The sequence below is a fragment of the Petromyzon marinus genome, chromosome 38, assembly GCF_048934315.1.
Source record: "Petromyzon marinus isolate PM22_M1 ecotype Great Lakes invasive population chromosome 38, UKy_Petmar_22M1.pri1.0, whole genome shotgun sequence".
NCBI classification, from domain to species: Eukaryota; Metazoa; Chordata; class Hyperoartia; order Petromyzontiformes; family Petromyzontidae; genus Petromyzon; species Petromyzon marinus.
In genome coordinates this window covers 11,000,594-11,016,103 of record NC_133704.1, presented here as the reverse complement: position 1 = coordinate 11,016,103, position 15,510 = coordinate 11,000,594, and the positions used below count along the sequence as shown (strand labels likewise).

At 47.6% G+C, this 15,510-nt stretch overlaps 1 protein-coding gene across 1 annotated transcript in view; it reads left to right on the top strand.

Annotated features, from left to right (window-relative positions):
• AKAP1 (A-kinase anchoring protein 1) overlaps positions 1–13,978 on the top strand; it is a 46,676-nt gene extending 32,698 nt beyond the window's left edge. The window contains exons 7-11 of the mRNA XM_032967620.2: positions 3,127–3,274; positions 3,879–3,946; positions 4,945–5,018; positions 7,168–7,233; positions 8,428–13,978. Coding sequence (XP_032823511.2) covers positions 3,127–3,274; positions 3,879–3,946; positions 4,945–5,018; positions 7,168–7,233; positions 8,428–8,484 — 413 coding nt within the window. The 3' untranslated portion in view covers positions 8,485–13,978. The remainder of the gene's footprint in view (positions 1–3,126; positions 3,275–3,878; positions 3,947–4,944; positions 5,019–7,167; positions 7,234–8,427) is intronic.
• Positions 13,979–15,510: the final 1,532 nt, after the last annotated feature.

Sequence of the window (15,510 nt, the reverse complement as noted above, 5' to 3'; positions counted from 1 at the left end):
GGTTAATCGAGGCATTTGGCCATTAATAGATTCAAAATAAATCATTATACCCACCGTTTCACCAGTCTGATGATGCGCGTGTTAGTTGGTTATTTCAGATTTGTGCATATTTGATTCACTTTGTTGATCCTATAAAGCTCTCAAGATATGGAGCCAAACTCCCCTGACTTGCCAAAACAACGTGTGGTGCGATCCAAAAACACACATCGCAGATCGGATGCGAATTTGCCCTCAACGATATTGGTCGTAGCAAACAAGACTGGACATATAATAAATGTTGTCGTGACCCTCCACCACCCGACACAGGCAATAAGGATTGTCACGTAAACAACGCGCCAATTAGTTACTCTCCAACCGGTGCGATGGAGAGTAAATCCACAAGATTTACAATAAAATGTACAATAATTGTTGTGGGCTGAAGTAGTAACCAATTGGCGCGTTGTTCACGTGACAAACCCTCCTGGCTGTGTCGGGTGGTGGAGGGTTACGTCACATTTATACTTACGCGATCAAACGCAAAAACCTCTATTGTGAAATTGTGGCTAGTTAATCTTTAAACGTCGACTAATATTGTGCCCGTCGACCTTGGTTCGAAGACGGATGGCCGTCCATGATGACACTGGGTTAGAGCAATTTGATGTTTGTGGTGCCCTGGTCACCCACCACAAGCTAGACGACAAAACACTCTTGATTTTTAAATCTGAATTTGGTCGTTCACTTCTAATATTCCCGGCTCTGCTGTAATGAATCGCATAAACGATCACAACTGTCGGCAGTGGCAGAACACGCGCGTGCCAACAAGGACACTCAATTGATTTTGATGCTGTTGAGGTTCTGTGCAAAACTAGCTACTACTGGCCAAGACTAATTGGAGAATCTATCGAAATTGAGAGAAAATACAATATTGTTCGACTAGCTACAACCAGCAATGGATACCCATTGTCACTTATATGCATTCATTAATCCCCCCCCCCACTTCACGCAAGAAGGGCTCACAAGTGATGCCATCACATCAACCCCTCTATTTAAGGAACGAAACAGGAGGATTTCTCCACAAATCTGGCTGTCCGCCTGATGAAGCTCTTTGCAATTACTGGCAAAACGTCGTACTCGGGTTGTAAATGTTGTGGCATTGCTCTCCATCATTCCGGTGTGCTGAACTAGTAACGAATTAGCACGTTCTGTTTACGTGACAAACCTTACTGATTGGCTGTGTCGAGTGGTGGTGGGTTTAACGACACATTTACGCGATCTAACCCACAAAACCTGTATTATGGATGAGATTGTTTGCGAAAGCCTATGTGTTAAACTAGCGATCACATGATTGACTATTTTCTTTTTACAAAAATAAGATTTCAGTTTTAAGTGACGACGCTTATCTCTTATCTGCAGTGTTCTCTCCGTGTGTGCGTGTCTGTCTGTCTGCTGTGTGTCTATATGTCTGTCTGACCTTCAAAGGTGCTCGCTAACAGCACGTGCCAACAGTCTGCTATAGGCTATACAGGGTATCTTTGTCTTTGCTTTGTCTGCTGACCTGTAGTGCAACAGTAGTGCAGCGGTTAGCGCGTTGCACGACGAACCTGGCGACCCGGGGTCGATTCCTGCTCACGGCCAACACCAGTGATGATTATATGAACCGGTCCTGGGCTTTTCCTGGGTCAACTCGGCCTCAAATGAGGAGCTGGTGCTGTGTGTAAACATCGCTACTGGGGTAGACAAAGGCGGCCAGGCGTGGCCACCCACCCCCTCGTGTGCCGTGCCAGCCTTCATAGGTGCTCGCTAACAGCACTTGCCCGAATAGTCTGCTACACGGGGGATCTTTCTGTCTGCTGCTTGGCTATATAGAGGAGATCTGTGTGTGTGCGAGTGCAGTCGATATCGGCACTCATTAACAGCACCTTCCCCAAGAGCCTGCACGGCTGTAGGAAGTTCATTGTCTCTGCTTGGACCCACGTTTCCGCTGGAGAATCGCACTCCGAGAGAGGCGAGCTCATTGCTTTCACTTGTGACGGGGATCGTTTTTTAAAAAAGTTATTACCACATGACTTGAAACAATTAAGAAGCTAATGCCGAAGATCTCTGGTTTTCAGCCTGTTTCTGGTCGTACGAGGACTTGGCTACACGCGTGCCAAATTTCAGCTTTCTGGCCCTTTCAGGACATTGGTGTAGAATTTACGTCACTTGCTGCTCGGTCACCATCGCCTATATTGGCGTTTCTCAACTCCTGTCCTCAACACCCACCGACCTCGCACCCCCCCCCCCCAACCACTGTCCGCCTTGTGACTTCCACTCGCGTGCGAATTAAGGAACTTCACACTGCACGCACCTGATAGCTGGTACTCTCCGAAAACCGCAACGGTGGGAGGGGGATGGGGTGTGGAGGGGTCACAAGGACTGGATTCGAAGAAGCTGTCTTTAGGGCTCACCAAAAAGGCCCCACCTTGATTATTAATTCGTCGGCCGTTTACACGCGGGGCCGGTCATCACGGGGTCCGCGCTGTGTCGTTAGAATTTGGCGAGATTCGTCGTCATTCGCTAACTGCCGGCAGGGCGGCCCTGACGAGCCGTCCCTAGGGTCACGCTCTGGCGCAACATTGGTGCACCGATTTTGGCAGTTCGTCCTGATTGGCTGAGGAATTTAAATGGGTGAAACCCTCCCCCACCCCACCCCACCCTCGGGGGCAATTTGAAAGTGAATTGGAGGGAATTTTTGAAGGCGATTGGAAAAACGTCGTAAGGCAGTGGTTATTAACCTTTACTGCAGCCTTGCACCCCTTTGGTTTCCAGAAAGGGCATCTCGCACCCCCAGGGGGTGCGTGCGGCCCAGGTTCAGAACCACTGGCGTAAGGGATTGATTAAGAGTTGGGGGGTATTTGTGGGAATCTTCTGAATGGGATGAAGATTCATATATAAAGGGAGTGCGGGGGGGGTGTGGGAGATGATCTTCCCACGATTGTGCGTTGGTGTTACGACCAGAATAAAAGTAACCCTTCCTACTTGCTTGGGGGAAGACTCACTTTGGTTAGATCGATTAACGTGCTTAACCACGTGTAAGATTCAACCTCCTGTCATTCCTTGCGAGTTGGCTTGACCGTGCTGCCGTGCGTCGCCATTGTCGTTCCACAGTCAACTCGGTGTGCGCGGCGCTCTTGGAGAGCCACTGGTATCGAGCACAGATTGTGGAGTACTACCCGGAGAGCAACGAGGTGGAGGTGAAGTGCCTCGACTATGGAGGGTACTACAAGATACTCGACTCCGACCTGCGGCAGCTCAGGTGACCCATGCTCGTGGAAGGGCGGGGTGGGGGACCGTGGGGCGGTCGCGCGCTTCGCTCCTCCGGATCGTGGCGTGGATGAGCGGCCCCTGGTTCACGTCACGAGAGATCCTTCGACGATAAGCGCGGGGGGGGGGGGGGGGTGGGGGGTGCAGGCGCGCTCTAAAGTTTGGTAAATTTGCCGCCGAAAACCTCCACGATAACGACGCGGGAGCGTGCCCGCGGCGCTTGCTTTAGAACTAAAAAGTAAAAATTTAATAAGCTTTTTATATCACCAGGTAAGGGCTCCCTAAGCTATACAGCTGTTGTTCAGAAGCGACACCTGGCCACAAACGAAGTGGCTCATCTCATGGAAATTTAACACGGACAAATACTCCCAACGCACATCGATTCTAAACGTGGAGGGGAAAACCCGGAGGGCCCGGAGAAAAATCCATGCGACCACGGGGAGAACACGCAAACTCAAAATATACAGGTGTCGGGGTTGGGATTGAACCCACGCACTCCTGTATACCAGGCAAGGTAGTTAACATCTCGCCACCGTGGCACCCTTTAGAAGAGGCTGAAAGGGACACTGTGTGTGTGTGTGTTCTTATGTTTACAGGACTGATTTTCTGACGTTGCCTTTTCAAGCATCACTTGTGTTTTTTGCGAATATCGCTCCTCCGCCCGGTAAGTTGTCTGCTGCCAGCAGTTTTTCACATCACATGTATTGAAGTTCACCACTTATAGACTTAACATTGGTTACCATGTTCAATTGTTTCCTTAAATGCAGGAAATTATATATATTTATCCATTGACAACCATAATTAATGGGTGTCTCAACGTTTGATCATTTCCGTCTGTACGTGTAACGTCTTGTGACATGATTCAAAATGCCTAGACGATGCAAGTCCTGATTTGGCCTGTTACCACATGTCAAAGCATTATACTCGTAAAAGAGAGAATTGCCAAAAAACATCTCAATATAGGATGCTTCCTATAAAACAAAAAAACACCACCTGATTGGGATAAATTACTTGCATCATTATTAGTCAACTTTCAATTCAAAGTGGGTTGCAGATTAACTTTGCTTGCGTTTAGACTATTTAGATTATTTAGCTGCTATAAATGTCGAAATGATAAGGCCACTTTGAGCAATAATTTGTGGCCAGTTCGCGTAAAAATGTTTTATACCTGGTAGGATGAGGATGGTTTATTGTTGTATTTGCTTGTGTTGGGGTGATTTATTTACCTTACTTGTACTGTGCATTCCGATCGTGTTTTTGTAATGTTTGTTGTAGTAACGTTCTTACCCCGTGCCCCGACTGGACATCTGTGAAAGAGCTTTATAGCTCATCGGATTCCTCCAGTATAAATGCATATTCTGATTCTGATTATTATCTGCTCCTCACTGGTTGAGGTGTCAGTGACTCATTGCCCACGTGTCCGCAAACGCAAGCGAAGTGGTGGACTTTGAGACGTTCTTCATCCACTTTGTACATGGGTTAACTCATTTACATTTGTTTAGCATCGTCACTTTTGTTGTTGTTTTATCCGGGCCATTCCCCGCTCCCTCCCAGCCCCCTCCCCTCCACCATAACCTCGGACAATCCAGAGATGACTGTGCGAGTTTCCTCGAGAGCAGGCTGTGACACGCAAGCTCTTCACTGTGTTCCCCGTGGCTGCAGATCACACGTGCTACTCGGAGGAGGCGCTGTTGGCTGTGAACAAGCTGACGCTGGGCGCTCACCTCATTGCGGAGGTGGGGGGCGGGGGGGGGGGTCGCTGGTCTGTGTGGCGCGAGAGGGCACGCGGGCGGGCGATCGTCTCGTGCCAAAACGATTGTCAAGGGGTCACGTGTACACAAAGGGTCACGTGTACACAAAAGGTCACATAGGCTGAACGATGCCACCGGTGTGTCAACGCGGTCGGCATGTTTGATTTTGATCGGTCGGTTAGTCTAATCGATGAGCACCTGTTGGATTTTAGTCGAGTCTCAGTCCATGGATTCCATTTGGTTATTCTTTCTCTAGTCTAGTGGACTGGAGCAGTCAAACACTTTGTCCACTCGGTTCTTAAGCGATGGCGTGCATGGTGCACAATTTCCTCTCCCGATGTGATCGGGTCAGCCAATCGGTGACCTCGGTTAAATATCTTGCTGTTCATATCACACGAGGTGACCAACGTGTGTGTGGTCTTCCTCGGTTAATTTCAGTCTCTAATAACATCACTTAATTATTGTAGTCTTCGTCTTCATTCGGAACAGTGAATGTTGTCTCAGTCACGCTTTGGGCGCTGGTGGGCAGTAGTTACGGTTAAATTATTTTCCTGCACTCCTGGTCATCATGTCACAACAATAAAAAATAAACCCCGCTTAACCAACATTCTATCGCAAATTTCGTTAACAAAATTTAACAGTTGGGGTGTGGGGGGGGGGGGGCAGTCGGGGCAGGCGGGGCGGTCACCTTGGGAGATTTTGTCTCCTTGCTCGTGAAGGAGATGGCATTGGCACATGTTTCGCGAAAGCTTGGATGAAAACGAACTCTCACCGGACGTGTTTTTAACAGGGGCCCCCAAAATTGTCCCCCGCCGCCTCCGTGTTCAAACGCCAGCGCTCCTACCCGAACTCGCCGGTGCCCCCCCCCCCCAAATCCAGTGGCGTCAATTTCACATATGCTCTGTGGCGGAATGCAGTCCTTTTTAATTTCATCGCGTTTCTAAGTGGCAAATTGTCAAAATGTCACCCGACCCCGAATAAGCATCCGGGCGGCAGTCGTCTCCATTCGTGGCTCGATGCCCGGTTGACATTCCTTCTTGGAGGTGAACTTTTCCGTGTTCACAAAATGCATCTGGAAATCCGCTCTCAAGCAAGAGGCCGGCGTGCGCAGTGTACGCGCGCTACGGCGACGTCGCGGGACGCGCAGCGCGTGGCGGTGGGGGGGGCGTGGGACCGATGCGGCCGTCACAATCGCGCGCCGTGTTGTTCTTACGATCACGATGCCCTTTGGTGTCTAGGGCTGCGCAACACACCTCTCTGCCTCGAGCCCCTCAAGCATTTTCAAGATAATCGTCGGCGCGTTGGCTTGGCTTTCCAAGTTGCCAGGACCGCGATGACTTTTTGCTATGGTTGCTCAGCAATTGGCAGCTGCGTCTTGATTAATCCATTTGCTGCGTAGGCTGTCAAAGGACCCCATGTTGTAATGGCGGCGGTGGTGGCGGGGGGGGACCTCCCTTGCTAGTATCAAAATATAAGAAAATTTTTTTACCCTTTCTGGCAATAAAACAAACAGGTGTTTGAACATCTAAACATAACTGTTTTATTGCCAGAAAGGGTCCAACCTATTCTTATTTTTTTCATGCTTGCAGTGTGTTTTTTTTAGCGTTATGTTAAGGTGGCATCGATGAAGGTTTGTGCGTGCGTTGTTATTTTTTTTTGTAACCTCGAAAGATTTTTCTCATTGGCTTTTTTTCGCGCATTCGTAAATTGATTTCGCTGAGTCGTGGATTCACTGATTTTAAAACGCCAAACTGAACCTTTTACAAGGAATCATGTCTGACAATGCACTATCATTGTCTTTGCACTGTTCGCCTTTTGGCGTCCTCTGGTCTTACACTGTTTGAGACTAGGCTCTAAAGAAAGTGGTGTGGACCAATCAGTTTCAAAGACAATGCATATACTACAAGAGCATGTTTTTTGTTTGCATGTTCACGACACGTATGTGTGTTTCATGCAGACATGATTCCTCGCAAAAGCTTCAGTTTGGTGTTTTAACATCTTAACACAACTTTTATTTCCAGAAAGGGTAAAACCTCTTGTTAAACTGTGAAAGAGTTTGTATCGCCCATCGGATTCCTCCGGTGTAAATAAAGATTCCGATTCTGCTGTGCCGACCGCTCGCACGTTGCCGCAGGTGACGCAGTTCGACACGGTGTCACAGATGCCCTTCGTCAACCTGTGGCTGATCAAGGATGGAAGGGTGAGTGTCGTGGATGATTTTTGTTTCGTTTCGCCAAATATTACGCCTGGAGGGTAAAACATCCCCCCCCCACCCCCCGAGATGGATGGAACGTCTCGTTCCATTTCTAGGGTTGCTGATTGATAGGTAGCCCCCCCTCCCCCCCCCCCTGCAAAGGTCGTTTTGAATGCAAACTTCCCCGCAGCGAATACACAATGATAAAAAAATCCGATTCGCTTGAAAGAATCTGTGTTAATATAATGTTTACAAAGTTATTTTGTTTAGGACACGAAAAAAACTTTTTTTTTGTACGTTACCAAATTTGTATAGATTCAATATTTCCTTCCACGATTCGATGCAGGTATTGTGGGTATCAGAATTGACTTCAAATGAATAATGGATGCGTTATTATGCGCCTGCTTTGCAATTGCATTTGTAGATTACATCGTAAAAGAAACCTCATGGGAACCTAATTTCCAAATAATGTAGTAATTTGTCTCGGGTTAAGCAAATTTCTGGCTGTAGACCTAACTTCTACAGATTTAACCTTAGAAGGAGTGCTCTTTGTCACCTACATCTGGGGATGCCACGGTGGCTCGGAGATGTTATAACTACCTTGCCTGGTATACAGGAGAATCGTGGGTTTGATCCCGAACCTGATGCCTGTATACTTGGAGTTTGGATGTCTCTCCCCGTGGTCACGTGGATTTTTCTCTGGGTCCTCCGGTTTTTCCCTCCACATTTTAGATTTAACGTGCGTTTCGAGGATTTGGCTGCTATACATTTCCACGTGATAAGCCATTTGTGGCCAGGTTGCTTCTGAAAAAGAGCTACGTAGCTCAGTTGACCTTACCTGGTAAAATAAAATAAAAAATGTTTATCTGGTCATCGGGCAGCATTTATTTTAGTCTGCCGATGAGACCCAGAATATCAAAACCAATCCAGAGTTTGCTGAAGTTAACAAATGCTTCCAAATAATATTGGTCTGAAAAGCCGATAGGTTGATGGACTTAAAATAGTTTTTGCTTTCAACGTGGAGACATGGACCGACCTCTACTTACACTTCCTGTCACCAAACAAAGCTCCATGGCAATGCACAATGGGGTCGTGTACGGTAAGGTATTCACGGTCAGCTGGAATCTTAATCTCATCTTGACGAGCGGCCGTCATGTACCTACGTTATCTTTTTCACGTTTTTTGTCTTCCGCCCCTCAGTCTCAGATGATCAACAAGATGCTGGTGGACGCCGGCCACGCGCGGTGGCTGTCGTAACGCCGACGCCACGCTCACAGCCTCTCCCTTGGTGGTGGGTACCAAGAAGAGAGGATGCAGTTGAACCCCCTCTCAACGACGGTTGTGGGTTCCACGAAACCGGTAGTCAAGTGATTTGGTCGTTAAGCGAGTATAGGAAATACACGCCAAAGGCTTAATTCGTCCCGATAGCATTGAAAGGTACCATTTTTCACCCAATAAACGTGCTTTATAATAATATAATTAAGCAATGGATGTGAATACAGAAAGATACTAACAACATTATGAACATGTAATATCAAAAGAAGCATTGTTAATCGATGCGTTAATTCATATTTACTGTGCCTACGACAGCTGTCGTTAGCAGGGGATTGGTCGGTAAGCGAACACGTTGGGCTGTATGGAGGCCCGTCGTTAACAGGGGTGGTCGTTACGAGGGGTTTCTACTGTATGTCCTCGAGGCACTTTTCCTCACTTACTTGATTGCTCTACTTTTATATTTGTAAATAATTTAGAAGTGTCGCCACGATTCAACTCGTGCTGGGGTGTAAATGGTGCGCGCGCTAATGACCGGCGATGACTTTGATCCATCTTTCACTTTTTTGTTTTTACTTATTCTCGTTCACAAATATACAACTACTGTTGGTTTTGTAACCGTCATTTCGGTGGTGAGCATTGGAAATTAATTTACTTTAAAACACTAGAAAATGCCCAATGATTGCAGATGTCAAACTGGAAAAAATGTGTACATTAATTGTGTTATTTGTTGATGGCTTCTATTCTCTAAATTTAATCTGTGAGCCACTTGACGATGACGTTTCCCTAATATGCCATAACAATGTACAAGTTGCACTTGACCTCGAGATTCCTGATCCTGTCCGGCCGTGTGAAATGCGCGCTCCAGTAAACAGAGGTTAACTCGCACAGAAACTCACAAACACCTTGTTGTGAAAGGCCTCGCGCAGAAGATCCCTGGGTTTGATCGTCCACGAAGCTGCTCATGTTCCACCCTAAACTGCATCCGCTGCACAAATCATGGCAGATGCGGATACCCGATGCATAAACAGAAAATAAAAAATCCTCCAGTCAGTGTGCGACTGTGGGGTCATCTAGCACAAAGACCGTACAACGTATATCGACGCAATGCCCCGGTCCACAAATACGACGGAGACGTCGCGTCGATACACTACTCCCGCTGCTCCCGACGTGGTTTTTGTCTGGGCTTGACCACCTGAATGTGAAATTGTCGTTATTTGCTCTGCATCTACGGAAGAAGAAGAAGTCGTACAATTGCCTAGGTTTTTTCGCAGTCATTATGTACGGCTGTGTTTTCAGGTTGGTACCGTGCGCTGTTCCGCACGATGTCTGACAGTTTTGCTCCAGGTGCGGGGGTGGGGGGTGGGGGGGGCTTCTTCAGGAACTGAAATCATTCCGAAACAACGTGCGGCACAATTACTAAAACACATCGGAATATTATGGAGCTTAACATATGCACGCACCACGTGGAATGTAAGCAATGTGTCCACTCCCATACCTCGGTAAAGTTTTGTTGTTTTGGCTTTGGGAAAGAATACTGGGTGCAGTTTATTCTGTCGACTGCGTTCCCAATGCGATACGAATTGTTATCTTCGGTAAGTGAGGAAAATTTGTAATTCAATCTAAAAAAAAAATTGTGCTTTGTAAAACTAATGTTACCAAATACTGTGCGTGCAAAACAGGCCGTCGATTTTATTGTGATTTTGAGATCGCAGCAAATTAGAGGATAAGTTAAAGAATTTTTTTTTTTAAGAATTTAGTTCGTAGCTTGTTAACTGTTAAACATGCTCCACTGTTGAAATGTTATGGCTAGAAATAAACGAGTTGTGCATTGGCAATACCAAAGGCATGGGGCGTAGCCGTGTCTGGATTGTAATTTGTTTTCTAATTCGCAGCTCGATTGAGTTGCTTCCACCGTGGCCTTCTCGTGCAGGGATCCCTCGATTTCGTGAAAGGGAAATGCGTTCTTTAAAAAAAAACGTGTTAAATCGAAATCTCCTAATAGTTAACCTTGTGAAAAATAAGTATAGGCTTTACCCTTTCTGGAAATAGAACCGGTGTTAAGATGCTCAAACACCAAATGGATACCTTTTTGCAAGGAATGAAGTCTGCATTAACCACACACTGTCCTTGTTGTGAACATGCAAACAAACTTATACTATATGGGCATTGTCTTTGAAACTGATTGGCCTACACCAGAGACAGCTGTGCATATATTATCAGAGTTTATTTGGTGTTTGAGCATCTTAAACACCTGTTCTCGTGCCCGAAAGGGTAAAACCGATTCTTATTTTTCATACTTTGATACTGGCAAAAAGGGTCCCATGATATAATTGACCTTTTCAGCGAACTCGCCAAAAGATCCTGCTGCATGTTGGAATGACTGGCAAGGCGGCGGCGGCGTTCTGGGGGCATGACTGTTGCCACTGCAAGGGACACCGTGACGATGTCAGCCTCCCGGCCGTGGCTTCTCACTTGACGATGTCACTGCGCGGGGACTTGACATAGTAACATTTAATTTAACCCGGAGATTCGATTTAAAAATTCATCGAAAAACGTGTCCGTAATTTGTTCAAGCTACATTAACGCGACATTTCGTAAAAAAAAAACCCCAGCGTTTGTAAATCGAGGGATACCCACGTGCAGCGTTTCTCCTCCTGTACGTTCAGGAGAGTTGTTACAGCAATGCCACGGGCACCTCCTCTTTAGCACGATGTAATTGTGTTTTGGTTCGACGTCTACTGATTTTGTCGTCATCCGGTCCGCTCTGCTGTTTTGCGGGTTCAGATTCACGCCCTCGCAAAATGGCATCAAAACTTTGATTGCCTTTTGTAACGTCGCACCTCGTTCGTGGAACCATTGGTAACCATTTTTGCAAATGTTGGATGAAAGTTTCGGTTCACCAACATGCAACTCGCCACCGATTTCCCTTAAGGGCGTGTAAGGGTTTGCGTATCTAACGGGGGGCGCTTGCTCGAAAGCCTCGTCCAACTCCCAGAGCGCCTCGCATCATCTCCACCGGTTTCAATGCCCTGCTGTGGTCTGGCCAAGTGGGTCCCCGGTGGCAGCTGTCCCCTCCACTGCACAGTGTGCTCTGCACAGCAGTCAAATCGGCATTAGTCTGCAATGTTGCTGTTTTTGTCCCCCCCAACCCCACCCCCCAATTTCATAATTTGGAAGCAATTTATAAAATTTGGACCGTGATGCTTCGCGCAGCCGATGGCCGCAAGTCACGCGCTGCCCAGCGGTGCTTTTCATCCGATAATATATTTTGTGAAAAATGCGCAGAATGTTTCCATCGCCAGCAAAGAGAGGGCAGCATCGCAACGGCGAACCAGCTGTTTCGGTCATTCAGTCGAGGCACGGACCTGGACCCGATGGGTGTGTGTTCAAACTTAAGCCACTATTTTTTTTGTTGTTGATTGCTATGCCGCACTGATCTTTTGAAAGACTGCTACAATTTAGCGAGTTCACTCTAAAATGTCGCCTGAACTGTGTTGGGTCATTAAAGCCTTGTTCCTCTTGTTTTTTTTGTGGCACTGTTATGAACGTAGATTTTGTATGAACGTTAACATTTTTACAACTTTAAAAGGGACATTGCATCGAGTGTTAAACAGATTTGAGGATTGATGCAAGAGAAACTGTGCCTATATAGCCGCTTATTATATTTTGATCTCTGTATTATATTGCTTGAATATAATGTTACTTTGAGAAAGTGTTAAAACAAAATGACATGTTCTTGTTGTGTATATAACTGTCATGTTCACGTGGGTATTTTATGGCCGAGCACTGGAATACCGAGTCTTTTTTGTTGTTGGATGTCCATGTAACCTCCCCGACCGCCCGAGGGATCACAGTTTTCAAATGTGGTTGCCGGTCCGAAATGTAGAATCGTTCATTTCGGGAGCACACGGAATAAAAACGGAACCGGCCATGATGTTGTGAGCAGGGCTTGGCCGCTCCTCCACCCGGTGTAGCGCCAAGGTCCACGCGCGTCTCTTGGGCACGTGTTAAACCACGTGTCGTAGGAGATTATATTTGTACACGGTTTTTTGTCATCTTCTCTTATTCGGTCTGAAAATATGTAAATTTGGTATATCAACGTTTTAAAAATATATATATATACGTGTGGCTGGTTCAACGAAATAATAACGTATTTACATTTTAGAAGAGAACTATTTAAATGCAGTCATGACCACCAGCGTGATAAACACAACCACGATAAACTTATGGCCATAAAGAAATTGGGAAGCGGATGTCGTGGGTGGTTAAATTGCCCCGGTTCTCATTTCAAGAGGTGGGAGTGGTGGCTGAGTGGTTAGCGCACTGTGCTATATAAACCCCGAGGACCTCGATTCAATTCCCAGCCATAACTCTGCGTCGGTGGCGAGAGTTTCTGTGCACCTACTGGGCCGTCCATACTTTACCATCCTCCACTGACCAGCATCGTGAAGTATGGTCAAATGAGCCCCCACGACTGACATGGTGTGGGGGGGACGCTTTCGTTTCGGCAATTATTAAATTTCACACGTCCATATTTCGACTCGTGTATTATTTTTGTCGTAACCTCCGCTCTGGTGAACGTCAACCCGCGGTAATAGTTTATTTATTTTGTTGGGAAAAATCCTGGCTTATCTTTTTTGTGGCCCCTGCACTGCGCGACGGGTACATTTTCTTTGTCGATGTTCAACAAAGGTGCGTCTGCTGCACGGCTCTCGGTGGACCTGTTAAAAGTTCAGACTTTTAGAATATTCGTCGTTGTGCTCCGAGCGTCGAGCAACGGCGGCCCGGAAACAACATTTGCACGCTCTTTGGTTCTATTCGGTAAAGTCCCGTAGGTAAAAAAAATAACAAAAAATCACGACGTTTCGGCCACAACACAAGTGGCCTTCATCAGGTGAAGGGATTGGACTGTCCAGAGGACAGCGTTGGAGTGAAGACAGCAAGCCCAGGTCGCGTCCTTTAAGCTGAAGGCCACTTGTGTTGTGGCCGAAACGTCGTCATTTAGTTTTTATATTTTTTTACCTACGTGACTTTACCGAATAGAACCAAAGAGTATGGATCCTTGCAGTCACGAAAGCTTCAAATCTAGAACATTTGCACGCTTCGCGCAGCTACCTGTTTCTTTTGCATCATCGTACGAGTAGCGCACGACTTCTTCAGCAGTCGAAGGCGCACACTGCTCGACCGATCACCACTGGCAATTACCGTGTGGGCGTCGATGAGTCCCCCCCTCCCTCCTCCCCCGGTTAATCGTTTGCGTTGTTTTACCTGGGAAAGAATATCTGCACGGTTTTAATATTTTTTTTGTAAAAAAAAAACTACTTTGGAGTTAAAGAAAAACAGTTTGTTAACCACCGATCATTTTTTTAATAACTTAAAAAATATAGTGGTTAAATGTTGGGACTTGATTAGTGAAATTGCATTGGAGTGTACAAATTGAATGGGCTGCTTGTTTAATAAACGTTTGTGCAAAATGTGTGTGCGTGCGTGCTTTGTTTTGTGACGTATTCGCCCGTCTTCATTTGTACGGCGGTGGAGTTGATGACCACACCGACGCTTGTACGATGATCACACCGACGCTTGTACGATGATCACACCGGCGAACCGGTGCGTTACGCCGTCAAGTGAACGGTCGGAAGCGGGGCAGAGGTTTTGAAGTGCTCGTTCGGTATATCGGCGTTGTACCTTTGGGGTCAACTCCACCGAGCCTCGGGATTGAAATCGGGGGGGGGGGGGGGGCGGGGGCGGATGCTATAAGAGACTTTGGAGTTCAGGCCCTGCCTGGCGAAATCCCAATGGGTCCGGTAGCATTGCGAGGAGGCCACGCAGCCGCTGCAGATTCGGGTTGGCGATGCCGCTCTATTGTCGGGGAGGCTGATCCCCGGCTCCTTGCTCACGTGGGATCCGCTGCTCCCCTCTTCCGCCCCCCCCCCCCCCTTCGCTGCGGCCCCTCGGGGCATGATTCGTGGCTGGCGCTTAGCCACCTGGGATTAATTTACACAATCTCTGCGCACACCCACTCACTCGAAATCCAACGTCGCTCCTCTCCCGTGCCACGCACCAATCGCGCGCGCAGGACGCGGGGTCAGAGGGCAGGGACGTCACTCGCACACGCGCAGCCGATTGTGGGGGTTGTTTCGGAGATTTATTTAAAGGTCTGAACAATCTCACGGGTACGCCGCCCGTTCACCATACGCACACGCTAAACAAAAAGCCGCACGAATAATCTCGCGTGTACGCCGCCCGTTTGCCTCATGCACACGTTAAACGAAAGGGCGTGAGAGTAATCTCACGTGCCCCTGTACGAGTCCGCCGCCGCTCACCACACGCACACGCTTACCACGAGCTACACGCATAGTCGAGCGCAAACACGTGGGTAAATACACAAACACAGGGTACAACGACGCACACCAACATGCATCCGTTCCACCCTCGCAGAAACCACACGACAAGGTTTATTGATCACCAACAGTTTATTCTCAGCGAGTCCGAGGCTAAATTACCCGAGTCGGTTTTGAGTCGGCAGGGCAGATCTAACCTATCTCCAACTGGTCTAAGACCCGATCTGTATCGCCTCTTTCAAATCACTCTCCTAAGACAATCTCACAATGGCCTCAATATCTCACTCTCGGGTACTCACGGTTCGACTCGTACGGAGCTGCTGGGTCGGATCCTCGCTGCACTTCGACTCGTCACACGGACGTTCGAGTGGCTGGGAATTCGACGGCCCCGAGCCTGGCTTGAGTAGAATACGAACCAACTCTCCCTACCTTCTCTCCACTTTTTATTGTCCTCTACATCAAAGATAAATCGGCGCTGATCCACTGGCCTCCCGTCCCATCAGGTGGCTCGGATTTTCCACCACTCTCCCCGGACCGGTGCTCTCTCAGACGTCCGCTTTTCACCCTCTAAACAAGCGCATCTGTCCTACCAATCACAGTGCCGGCCCTGTTTGTCCCGCCGTTCGTGACTCCGCCCCCCCCTCTACCTGCCTGCTGACCCGTGTGT